Source organism: Fomitiporia mediterranea (assembly GCF_000271605.1).
Source record: "Fomitiporia mediterranea MF3/22 unplaced genomic scaffold FOMMEscaffold_8, whole genome shotgun sequence".
NCBI lineage: Eukaryota > Fungi > Basidiomycota > Agaricomycetes > Hymenochaetales > Hymenochaetaceae > Fomitiporia > Fomitiporia mediterranea.
This window is the reverse complement of record NW_006760393.1, coordinates 2205823-2217924: the sequence shown is the minus strand read 5'-3', so window position 1 is coordinate 2217924 and position 12102 is coordinate 2205823. Positions and strand designations below refer to the sequence as shown.

At 48.0% G+C, this 12102-nt stretch overlaps 4 protein-coding genes across 4 annotated transcripts; 3 read left to right on the top strand and 1 right to left on the bottom strand.

Moving 5' to 3' along the window:
* Positions 1-2015: 2015 nt before the first annotated feature.
* On the top strand, positions 2016-2799 carry FOMMEDRAFT_89176 (uncharacterized protein; the record flags this gene model as incomplete). The annotated part of the gene is made up of 2 exons (XM_007268617.1): positions 2016-2210; positions 2266-2799. The coding sequence occupies 2 exons, from the start codon at positions 2016-2018 to the stop codon at positions 2797-2799; spliced, it is 729 nt and encodes a 242-aa protein (XP_007268679.1).
* Positions 2800-3126: 327 nt separating this feature from the next.
* On the top strand, positions 3127-5795 carry FOMMEDRAFT_111191 (Vps52-domain-containing protein; the record flags this gene model as incomplete). Its single annotated transcript, XM_007268616.1, has 12 exons — positions 3127-3186; positions 3241-3273; positions 3355-3401; positions 3456-3590; positions 3670-3873; positions 3955-4194; positions 4295-4435; positions 4500-4886; positions 4957-5223; positions 5320-5399; positions 5479-5602; positions 5676-5795. The coding sequence occupies exons 1-12, from the start codon at positions 3174-3176 to the stop codon at positions 5793-5795; spliced, it is 1791 nt and encodes a 596-aa protein (XP_007268678.1). The 5' UTR covers positions 3127-3173.
* Positions 5796-6066: 271 nt separating this feature from the next.
* On the bottom strand, positions 6067-9539 carry FOMMEDRAFT_30102 (uncharacterized protein; the record flags this gene model as incomplete). The annotated part of the gene is made up of 8 exons (XM_007268615.1): positions 6067-6085; positions 6107-6530; positions 6603-6843; positions 6909-8646; positions 8695-8847; positions 8897-9039; positions 9090-9243; positions 9307-9539. 8 exons carry the CDS (start codon positions 9537-9539, stop codon positions 6067-6069), a joined length of 3105 nt encoding a protein of 1034 aa, XP_007268677.1.
* Positions 9540-9815: 276 nt separating this feature from the next.
* On the top strand, positions 9816-11469 carry FOMMEDRAFT_30101 (uncharacterized protein; the record flags this gene model as incomplete). The annotated part of the gene is made up of 4 exons (XM_007268614.1): positions 9816-10134; positions 10197-11147; positions 11301-11350; positions 11422-11469. The coding sequence occupies 4 exons, from the start codon at positions 9816-9818 to the stop codon at positions 11467-11469; spliced, it is 1368 nt and encodes a 455-aa protein (XP_007268676.1).
* Positions 11470-12102: the final 633 nt, after the last annotated feature.

Sequence of the window (12102 nt, the reverse complement as noted above, 5' to 3'; positions counted from 1 at the left end):
CTGTGTTCCGTCCCCTGTGTGCTGCATGTATGCAGCCACCCACACTTGACAGTCACAGAGATTAGACGCCCGTGTACAAAGGTCGCTGACTCCCTTTTCCCTCGTGGTTTACAGCTCTTCCCCCACATCCTGGTGGGGCGAGGACAAGCTCGAACGACGCGATGCCCAACTCTCTGTACAGCGTGCATGTCAATGCCGCCGTCGCCGGTCCAAGCACTCAGCGCGTCCAACCACGCGCCAATAGTTCACCCACAACTTTTTATCCAATGCCCTTTGCTCAGTCTAGAATGTCGCAACCCCCGCCGTTGATGCCTAAGCCTGCTGCGCTGAGTTCGCCTCTTCCTCCGAGTTTGATGCCTGGAAGTGCTGGGCGATCGAGGGCGGGTGTGCTTAGTTCTCTTGAAAGCACGCTCTTTTTCCAGTCCAAGACGACACCCTCGTCCTCACCTACTATTTCTCCGACGAATATCATGTCACATCCGTACGCTCAAGCTTCTGCTCCTGCTCCTACTCTAAGACCTGCATTACCCCCCAAACCACGTCTCCAGACATCGGCGTCTGTTCCCCAGTTATCGGCGGGCATGCCACCCGCTATCCCGCCCAAACGCTTCATCACTGAAATTAAGCAACCAGTGCCAGAACCGCCTCTGAAGAGCCCCGTCACTCCGGATGAAGAGGAACTAGTTGCTCGAGCTTTGGAACTTTCACTACAAGATTCAGGCCCTCCGGTGCCACCTCCCGATCTCGAAGATGATATCCTTGCGCGCGTACTAGAGGAATCACTAGCGTCCATCAATGGTTCTTCCAACACGCACGATACGCGTGCAACTTCTGACAATTCACCTACGCGACAATTGGAAATTGATAGTAACGCGAATCCAGAGCCGATACCACTTTCGGCGGCGTCTTCGTCTTCGCAGGTGTCTACTTCCTCTCCTACACCATCACCCTCATTGGTCGATACACCTGCTACGTCGACGGTTTCGTATTCGGTAGGAGGTGATACGCATATGAGCGATCATGGGAAGAAGGCGCGACCGGCGTCAGTTGGCATTAATTTGGAGGAGCTGGCGAAAGAAGAAGTGTTGGCGCGCGCTGAGGACGAAGCACGTCGGAAGCAGTTGGAAATGGATGAAGAATTTGCCCGCAGTATCGCGCGCCTTGACGAAGAAAATAATGCTTCGTCCTCGTCCTCGTCTCCCATGCAATCATCGGTATCAACGGGTATCACGTCAGGTACTCGTTTGCCTCCACCAACTGATTATACTTCCCCACCTCCCCTATACAACGCAGCGCTCAATGCCGCCCAGTCATCTTCTTCATCTCACGCACCTATCGCTTCTTCGTCTCAACAAAAGTTACCCGGGCTACATCCTGCCCTATCGCCTCCGCCGTTGATCACTGAATCACGCCCTCTCCCGTGGCCGAAGACGAACGCCCCTCTTGCCCGAGCTCATGTGAGCTGCAGCGCCGGAACTCCGACTAGTGCTACGGGCCCGAGTTTGGATAAGTTAGGACGGAGTATGTCTGCGCAAGCAGCTCTCCCGACACTAGCAGAACCAGCGCCAGCTTATAGTAGGGCCGCCACCGACATAGTTAATGAGAGCGGGTCTAACGGTTTGGTCTCCGATCAACTTAGAAACAATTCCGACTCGCCACTAGATACTCCGTCAACTCCGAAGGGGAGGCCGACGTTGGGTCTGGACGGGCTTAAAAGCTTGACAAACGTTGGAAAATCTACTGAGCCACAGCCTCCTTCTCCTGAACCTGAAGACGTGGCGGAGAGCGGGCCGTCTGGCAGTGAGTTATCACCGATAAGCTCGATTTCCGAGGACGAGCGCGAGGAGGGGAGAATGGTATCGAATTCGCCGTTATCGACACCGATTGTGGAAGAAGAGCTTTTATTGGGTGTTTGTACGTGTTTTCGAGGTATATTTCCTCGGTTGTGATAACTCATTCTTTATCTGTTAGCCTTCGGATTCCATGCACCCCCTATGACTCCTGGCCTCGAGCCTATGCAAGGGCCAATCCCTAACATTATTACCTTACCGTATGGCAAATGCCCACCATTACACATACAGGCACCGAGTTGGAGGCATCTACTCAAGCTTTTAACGCGACTTAGTGAAAGCAGGGTTGAACCTACAGTTGAAGCTCTTGCTGGAGCGAAAATGGATTTAAAACTGCGGACTGTGATTCAGTTCTTAAAGGTTGGTTTACATGACAGTTGAGCACGCACACAGTTGCTAAATTACTTCACATCAGGTACACCACTCGTCCAACGAATGGCGGACGATAGTTTATCTGACGATCGATACCCCGGTACCACCGACAACAACGAACATTTTTAAATATACCAACGGAGATGTCAATACGTTACCGTTCTCTTATTCAGTTTCGCCAACCCCTGCATTGCTTCGCGCTGGCGCGGGTGAATCTAACTTATCAAAAATCTTTACTATACCTTCGACCGCCAATACACCATTCCCGACTCTTCCTATGTCCCTTCCTGATTTTGCTATGTATTTGCACGCTGTTCTGGAGGACTCACGTCGAGCTTCGAATGATAGTTCTGGTGGACTGAAGAAGCTTGCGAAGATGGTGGATACGTTTTATCCTGCATCGACTGATGGGCTGGAAGGGATTGGACCAGAGCCCGCTGGTCCTGACAGACGAGGAGTGGGTGGATTCTTCCGACGGGCACTCGGGAGGGGGAATAGGGAATCTCAAAACCAGCGAGGTGGGAATGCGGAACGATTTGAATTTATCACACCTTTCCGAATCGACGAGTATCGATGACATTCATTCGCCAGTTATGCTGTTACGTTTTCTTTGTATCTTTTGTTTTTCGGATGGATTTTTTTCAAACTTTTTCCCCCTTTACTCTTACTTTACTTTTTACTCTTATTTTACTGTTTACACCTGCCTTTGTAAGAGGCGGGAATATTTTAACATACATACATAGCTTGGATCATGGACTTGTAGTTAGTTAAACTACTAAAACCTACTTGTATTCGGTAGTGTTTCTCGTCGATCGTTAAACCTCATTTTGGTAGGCGATGATCGACGTACTGTATCTCATCTCTGTGCTCGCACTGTAATTTCGTGTTTCCGACGTGCTAAGTGCTTGAGACTACTTATGCTTTGGATGTGATCCTCTGAGTGTTATTACGATGGCTGAAGACAGTGAGTTTTCTTGTTATACTTCACGTTACTCGGTTGTTTAGAGCTGTTATTTAGCTGAAGCGGATTCAAAGGCAGAACCATTCTTCTGTCAGTATGATTTCTGTTTATGATACATGTCGAAACCTCAAGAAAGGAAAGGACTCTCATATCATACTCTTGCTTCAATAGATACGAAACGCGCGAAACAATATGTCGATCTACATGACCAGATAGAGGTGTGTGTCCATTCGTTCTGTGATTTTGTTGTATGATGACTGGACGTGTGGCAGACTAGCGTCGGGCTGTTGGACTCTCTTGAAGGTTTCTTGTCGACGTTCCAGACTGACCTTACGGCTGTCTCTGGACAGATATCGACTTTGCAGGATAGGAGTAAGGATATTGAGAATAGGTTAAAGTCGAGGAAGGTGCGTAGACTCGTGTCGTATTAATCATGGTCGCCCAGGTTGACATGTCCTTCCTCCTTCCTTTTCTTTCGTTTGTTAGAGAATTGAGAAGCCGTTATCTAGCCTTCTATCCGATTTGGGAATAGCTCCGTCACTCGCTACGACGATTCTGGATACGGACGTGGATGAGAGATGGTTGAGTGTGATCCCTGATTTTGAGAGGAGGTTGAGTGCTGTGAACGCGAGGAAACGTGTCAAGGCTGCGAGGGATTTGTCGGAGGTGACTGAGGGGTTGCGTATCGTGGTGCGTACTTCCCTTCATTTTATTTATCAATCCCAAGCAAGACTAATGATTGAATGCTTTTTATAAAAAAAATCGTTACAGGCAGCTACGAAGATCCGCGTATTCTTCCTCACGCTTCTCCAACCCGTTCGAACGAGCATGACGACGAACATGCAAGTCCTACAAACCTCTGTACTGCTAAAATACAAAACCCTGTATGAGTTTTTGCAAAATCATGCAGAGGACGTGGCGAAGGAGGTGGAGAGGTCGTATATTATTGCGGCGAGGGTGTATTATGAGACGGGGTTTAGGAGGTATATTAGGAGTTTGGGGTGGATTAAGGTGAGTTACTTTTTCTTTCGTTTTTGTTGTCCGGTGAAGGAGGGGATGTTTGGGTTGGTTGGTTTGTGTTTGATTGATTGACTGAATTGGAGTGTTATAGGCTAGGACGACTGAGAAATCTGAGCTTATTGGAGGATCGGATGCGAATGTTGAGTTCTCTGTTGATGAGGCTCGCTTGGCCCATGCACGACTCGATGGACCTCCTGTCGTGCAAGCGTACATCGCGGAAAATAAGACTCATGTATGTGATCATTCTGCCTGACTCTGGCGCTACGTTGAGTTCGCTGATAATGAATGACTATCAGAAAGAGCCACTCGAAGCACTCTTCCGCTCGATGTTAATGGTACTAATGGACAACGCTTCCGCCGAATACACTTTCGTGACGACGTTCTTTCCGAAGCCCCCACAGGATTCTAATACGAAAACTTCGGAACAATCATCTATTCCACTCTTTTCACCAGCTTACTCTCAAGAGTTGGCTGGGGGTGAAGGGAGAAGAGTAAGCGTTGGCACGGAAACGATAGGCAGTCCACCGATGCGTCGACGAGAGAGCCTTGCACAGTCGGTGGCGAATGGAGTACATAGTCGTACAGGCTCCGGGCCAGCGTTGCAGAGTGTGTCAAAGGAAGAAATGTCGGCGTTGACGAGTATTTGGAAGCAGGTTACGGAGCCTACGTTAAATTACTGTCAAGTGAGTCTCTTTTACTCTATCCCAATCTCTCTCCCCTCCCCGTATTCTAACTCGAGGTTTACCGGCGCAGACTTTTGCGAACTCAATTCTCGACCCTGCCCCACCCGTCATCCCATTACTCACAATGATCCGCATGATGGAAAACACACTCGCGGAGGTGCAAAATCGTGGATGTGCTCCGTTGGAGAACTGGTTGTTTGGTTTGAGGATGCAGTTCTGGCCGGTTTTTCAGAAGCAGATGACAGAGCATGTTGCGAGTTTGACGAAGTTGACTGAAGCTGTTTCGGGAGGGTATTTCAGGAGGACGACGGGGCCTAGTGATTCGTTAGTTCAGGTGGTACGTCCCTCTTCCATCTCTGTAATCCTGTTCTATCCTGTTCTTTGGACTTGGGTGTGCAAAAGACTGATGAGAGGGCCTTTTTTGTATGAATAGATCGCACGACGCTATGTCGCTATCTTCTGGTCATTTATCATCCTGACAGAGACGGAAGAAGAGACGATGATTTTCTCAAAGTGAGTTGACAACAACTTGTCGCGACTTACTACTCTACTTTTCTGTGCTACATGCTTAAAAATGATTTTGTTTGAACAGCCTTGCCCGTTTGCGCCAGGAACTTACGACTCTGATCGTCAACCAATCCAAACGGATAGCAGATCCGCTGAAAAGCGCAACGTTCCAATCGACACTATTCGAGATGTTGTTACAAGCTATGAGCGTACGTATATTTTTACCCTATGTCGTTTGTGTCTCGTTCATTCATCAATGTCCTGATAATTCTACAATTACAGAAAAACCAATACTCAATGTCTCACCCCAAAGCCCAATCCGAGCTGGCATATTGGCGGGAAAGAGAAGAAGAGTCGCGTAGACGTATGACTTCGACGTTGACTACACGGCAGGCTCGTTAGTCACAGTGGACTTAATCATACAGTAGATTTTATGCCTTTTAATTTTCTTAATTGTAAGGAACGTTGTGGATTATTTATTGATCATGTGGACTATGATAGAGTAATGTATAATACAGCCGTGACGTGAATATCGTTCACCGTCCTTCCGATGTTTTATGATGTGATGCAAAGATTTAATGAGTGCGAAATGAGGAGTTTTATTATTGTTACGTTTTAACCTTTGTATGGTGGTATCAGAACAGATCTTGCGAAGTAGCGATTTGTTAGTCAGTTAATTCTGCAGAGAATAGCTATGATTAGAAAAAACTTACCTCGAGTTTGAAGAAGGGGATCGTGGAGAAGAAGGTACTTTGAGCGGACCAGAGTTCTTCTGCGCACCAATGCCCAACTTATCCAGTACATTCTTCACGTCTTTCGGGCTCTCCCCACTCAACATTCGTGATCGGGGCCTCGACGCACTCCAAACGCTCGGCGAGACAGCACTCTCACCCGATGCACCACTCTGCGTAGCACCGATACTCACGACACTCGGTGCACGACCCTGCGATAACGCAACGTTCGACACGCCACCTCGGCCTTCTAACGCGTCTCGCAAGTCGCTCACGCCAACTCCGCGGTTTGAGCGTGTTAGGCTTTGTAACGACAAGTTGGATATGTGCATGAGACCTGGAGAGATTTTGAGTAAAGGGTTGCTATGCTCTGGTCTTGGTGATCCGTTTGCAATGTTTTCTACGGCTATATTGTATCGATGAAATTAGTCAGTTAGAAATGGGGATACGCGGCGCATTAAACCCTGAAGTCTCTTACAGTCTCTTAGCGCATTGTCCGCTGTCCAAGAGTAACTAAGACGTTTAACCAGAGCAGCCTCGTCGAGGCCAGTAGCGAGTTGAGTGTTGACATTTTTCGCAACTTCAAGGACGATCGCCTCGTCACCGCAGCATGACCTCTGATCGTCTTCCACATTCAGAGAGGATAGAGCAAGGGCCTCTTCCGGAGTAGGGAAAACGGGATCTTGTGGTGGATATAGGAAAGATGGATCAAGTTTTCTCTATATGCGCAGAATCTAGCTCAGAACTCTATTTGAAGCACATGAGTAAGGTAGGAACCACTCACGCTTTGAGTTAGCTCTTCCAACTCTGGTAAGTTCCAAATCCTGGCGATCGTCTGCCACTGTCCAGCCAAGACTTGCCGAATGGCAAACCGACGTTGTGGAGACGGACATTCGGTTTCACACCAGGAGCGTAAAGCCAACAGCATAGGAAGACCTGTTACAAGTGCCCGAGGGGAACTCTGTTCATGTACGACATTGAGGATGTTCAAAATGTGTACATAATCAGATAGACATGCAGAATTTGCTTCCACATCTAGTTGAGGCCGGGAAAGGCGATATGTAGCGGCGTCCAGCAAACGACGAATCCTGTTTAATTTCCGCGCTTGCATAAGCTGTCCTAACGACTTCCGTCGCGATGACTGTAATTCTTGGGGTTCATCTTCATATTGTTCCTCTGGTTCTCCGGGAAATGTCTGGCTCTGACTAGGTGTCGATGGCACGATATTAACGCTGACCGAATTAGCCTGCTCTTGTTGCTCCTGTCCTTGAACGTTCTCCGAAGAGTGAACTGGCGATGGTGGACGCGACGACGGTATATCAAGCTGCGATGACGTTGCAAGCACATACAGAGTTGCGTGCAGGGCATGAAGAAATCTACTGGTGGCGCTATCACCCAACCCTACTGACTTCAATGTACGAGCTCGTCTAAGCGGACCTTCTTCAAGGCTTTTCAAGCGCTTCAAACCGTCAGCTACACCACGGACACCCGGCTCAGGGCGGATCTCCGATTTGAGATACAAAACCAGAACCCTGGCGTAATCTGACCGGACGGAGAAACTCTCGTCACAAAGCAGAGACAAGGTCTCCTGCCAGACATCGGGAGGTATTCTCGACCTCTGCGGCACGCTCCCCCTCACTGGATTAATGTCATCCAAAGTACCTGGATTATCGGAAAGGGTACGATCCTTCTCAGACAGGATAGCAGGAGTCGACCCGAGCTTGGATGCTTCTTCATCGATCTTCCCGTCTGCCGACGCACGGCGAAGGTGCAAGGGTCTCGTACTTGATCGAATAAGACGACCAAGGCACGCAATTAGGCACCTTAAAGCCATTGCCCTTTCCTCATCCACCTTCCCAGATGCTCGTCCTTTCCCATTCACCCCGTTACTTTCGATGTGACTTAGCCTTCCAATGATCTCACACGCTAGATCATGGATTTGATCTGCATAATAGATATGTGTTCCAAGGGCGCCAACACACTCTACAAGCTCCGGAAGGAGTTCGTCATTGGGATTAATCGTGACTCTACGCAGAATGAGTGCCGTTAAATTCGAGCAGATGTCGGATGTAGAAAGGTTAACGAGTGGCACGGGAGCTGTAAACGCCGCATTTATCATTGCAACCAACGTCCTGTGAAGTTCCGATGGACGTGCATCTTCTTGTGCCTCGAGAAGCTTGTCAACAAGACGAGCAGGGACGGCGAATCGATACTGATATTGTGTCCATTCAATTGCCTTTTGAGTGAGCCAGCAGCAGTGTTCAATATACTTCCAGCCATTATGCATCCCAAGGCCGTCAAGGATAGCTTGCAGAACGTAGCTCACTTGCGAGCCAGTTGATTGGCCCAGTAAACAAGCAAAAGCTTTTAGCGCAACATTCGCGACGTCTGAAATTGTGGGACCTTCGTCCCCGTCAACGTGTATATGAATTGACGCTGCACGACGTTCAAGGAGCGGGCGTGAGCGGAAATCGTCGAGGAAGGCGCTCAAGGGGAGAGGATTCTTTTTATTATTGTCTGATCTGGTATTATCAGCATAACGCAAAAATATAGAATATGATCGCACGTACTCGTGGCTGAGGGCTACTATATCCACCTGAAGCACGTTGATGAGCAAAGCCGGGACGATCGCAGATACTTGAGATTTGAATTGCGAGGACGAATTATACAAGGCTTCCGAAGCGACTGCGCCTGTAAGTGCTCCAAGTCCTATGAGACGAGTCCTGCAATGTGATTAGCCATACGCTCCCGAAATGTGTGAGCTATATTTACCTATTTCTGTCTTCAATATCGTTATGTTTTGACTCAAATAAGCACATGGTCGAGAATCGGCGCAGTATTGAGACATAGTCTCGTGTCAGGCCTTGATCTATCCCAAGCAGCTGGCCATTCGTGTATGTGGCCCAAGCGGCAAACTGCAAGCTGGCTTAGCATATAAACCGAGCAGAGGTAATTCAAAACCTACCACACTCGCAACTTTCGACGCGACCTCAAGGTCCGAGGAAAGCTGCGACAGCGTCATATCCAGTGCAGATATTAATGATGTCGACAGCATGGATAGATCTCGTCTACACTCCTGGACAAGCGCCTTGAAAATATTGAGAGTAATTAAAAGTGACCTATGAAACATGCAATAATAAATAAATGCATGATTGAGATTTGGAACATATACCCCGACTCACGCGCGTGCCTTCATGTTTCCTGCGCTCGCCTTGCGAACATCAGTAAGAGCTCTCTTCTCCAACTCGCTACCGAGCTTAGTTATTTTACCAGGACGATTAGATGCATAATAAGTAAGGCGAGATAGTTCCTGAGAATTTGGCTTAAATTCTGGGCCAGCGGTGACCAATGCAGCAGATGGTGGATAACATGCAGCAATGAGTTGAACGTGATGAGGTGCAAGAGGGAAAGGCATTCTTCCAGGGAAATAAATACAACTCAGTGGATATTGCTTCAGATGTACAAGAAGGAGGAGGCGTGCGTTGCTGGCATGAGGGATGCGCTCAAGTTATAATAGGCACTGTTTCTCTTCTCCACTTGAGCCCGACTGCGCCTTCTTGGTGAGTCGTAGGGTCACGTGGCTCATTGATGAAGCGCGTCGCGCCGCGTCAATTTCAAACACAAAATGCACGTCCCTACTCTCATCGTCTGATACTCAAGTCTTGCATGCCACTAGGATGAATTCGAACATATGAGGTATACCCTGAAGTCGGAACTGTCTAAGTCCTCCGGAATCGTCCCGCCTTCTTCCCAGATGCTAGACTTGCATTCAAGAAATAGTCGCGTGCCGCAAGCCACACTGTGGACGACTACGGTGGAACGCCCGGTAATTCGACAACTGCCCGACGAAGTCATAGAAGACTCGGAACCGGAGAGGGAGGAGTCTCGAAGGCGTCGAAAAGAAGAGAGACAGAAGCAAAAGGAACTGAAGAAGCCAACTAATCTCGAACACACGACTTCCAATTCTGATGAATGCCCAGGCTCAGCCAATCTCGAGCAAGCAAGCAACTGTAAGTACATGATTTTGTTACAGTTATCCGTTAAGCCCTGATTTTGAGTCTATTATGCCCAGCCACGACTAGAAAACTTCCCCAGAAAGAATCGACAGTTGTGAATAACTTGTCAAGCCTATCGACGACTTGCTGCAATACGGACGGTTCGAATTTCTATGATCTGGACTCTATGAAAGCTAAAAATGCTGTTGAGAAAAGGGCAGGTGTTATAACAGACCTGCCCGTTTCTCATTCAGTACAGAATGTCGTCACAATACTTAGCGAGAGTAATACAAGCGACAGCGAGGTTGACGAGAAGAGAACTGATAAGATGCGCACAAAGCTGGGCCATTTCGCATTTCCCGTGACTTCCCAAGCTTCGTCATTGGCTAGCTCAATATCCAGGACGTCATCGACCGTTGTACAGTCTACATGTTCTGCCAATGCACCGAGTGGTGTTCAAACGGAGAATCGGAAAAGGCCGCTCAGCTCAACACCCGCTTATCTTGATTTCTCAGAGAACCAGCTTAAAACACTAGTGAAGTGCGTCAGCTGTGACCTCAAGTGGACAACCCGAAAATCTACTGCTCACAAAGTGACTCATATGCGTACCTGCGCGAAGAAATCTCGTCTCACCGAGGAGACGATGAAGATCCTTATTTCGCGCGAAACGAGCGTGGCACCTCCCAAAGTCAAAAAGCCCCGTCCTATCAAGGACCGACCTTCTGAGCGACCTCAACGTACCTATCTGGAGGATATCATAAAAGAGGATGGAATTCAGAGACCTAGAAAGCGTCAGAAGGAACTCACTGGCTCAGTCAGAGGAGTTGTGGAGTCGCGCACTGGAATAGTCGAACGTGCTAATCTGATTCTCAATAAGCCATCGTCAAGCCGATCGACGACTGACGACTGCATGAGGTTGCAACCACCTCCGCAACCACCTCCATCCACGCAAACATTCGCTCAGAGTACGCTTGCCTCTAGGATAAACGGAATATCTTCCTGGTCGCAAGATGAAGCGGAACCGCCTTGTACGCAGGTACTCCCCAAGAGCAGTCTCACAACCGTATCTGTACCTTCGCAATGTAGTCTTGGGGAAACTTGTCGTGCAGTTGATCTAATGGCGGATCCACCTCCCCCCTGATGTTCCATCCTCTCTGCGGTACGATGGAGATATGAACCAGGTTGCCGTACTGGACCGGTTATAGGCGGAAGTGAAGGTCCTGTGGATGTAGTAAGTCCATACCATGACACGTTTTCCACCCTTCCCTCAGGCTTTCTATTTGCAGCATATTCATTACTTAGTCCTCGGCTACCCTCTCGAACGTCAATGGCATTTCTTACAGGTTGTAAGAAGAAGGCTTACAACTTTGTTGATAATTAGAGGGGTTTTGATGATGTTTTTCTAATATTTGGTCCTGAATAGTAGAACCATTGCATAATTGACAATAAATCTATACAAGTGAAACACCTTCGAGACCTCCTCACGTATATGTGTGATTTGCCCTGGAGTCACCCAAGCGAATCAAGCATTCTGTATCAAATTAAATTGATTCGTTGGCAAGGTGTTCAGGAAAGTACTTCCGCGTAAAGGGAAGCAGTATAAAAGCACAGGCAAGGCAGAGCACGGGGTCTTCCAATAAGCGAATGCAACGTGGAAGCAAAGGAAGTCCCTGTACAAAAGAAGACAGCGATTGATATTCAGTAGCAATGCTAAGGAAACAATGGAACAAGCTATCTCTGATGAAGAATTACTTGATAAGTGTTATACTACTTGAGGATGAACAGTTCCATCTCTGAATATCTGTAAAAACTCAAACGGATAGATCTCATTGAGCTGCAATTGATATTTCAAGGTTATTTGGTTTGGTACACGGGACAGTTTAGATCGACGCTTGGTTGAAAAAGCTTCGATGTCCCTTGTTTCACTTACATCTATTAGTGTTCTATAATCTTCTACGTTAGCTAGTAATCGTTAAACCAGGT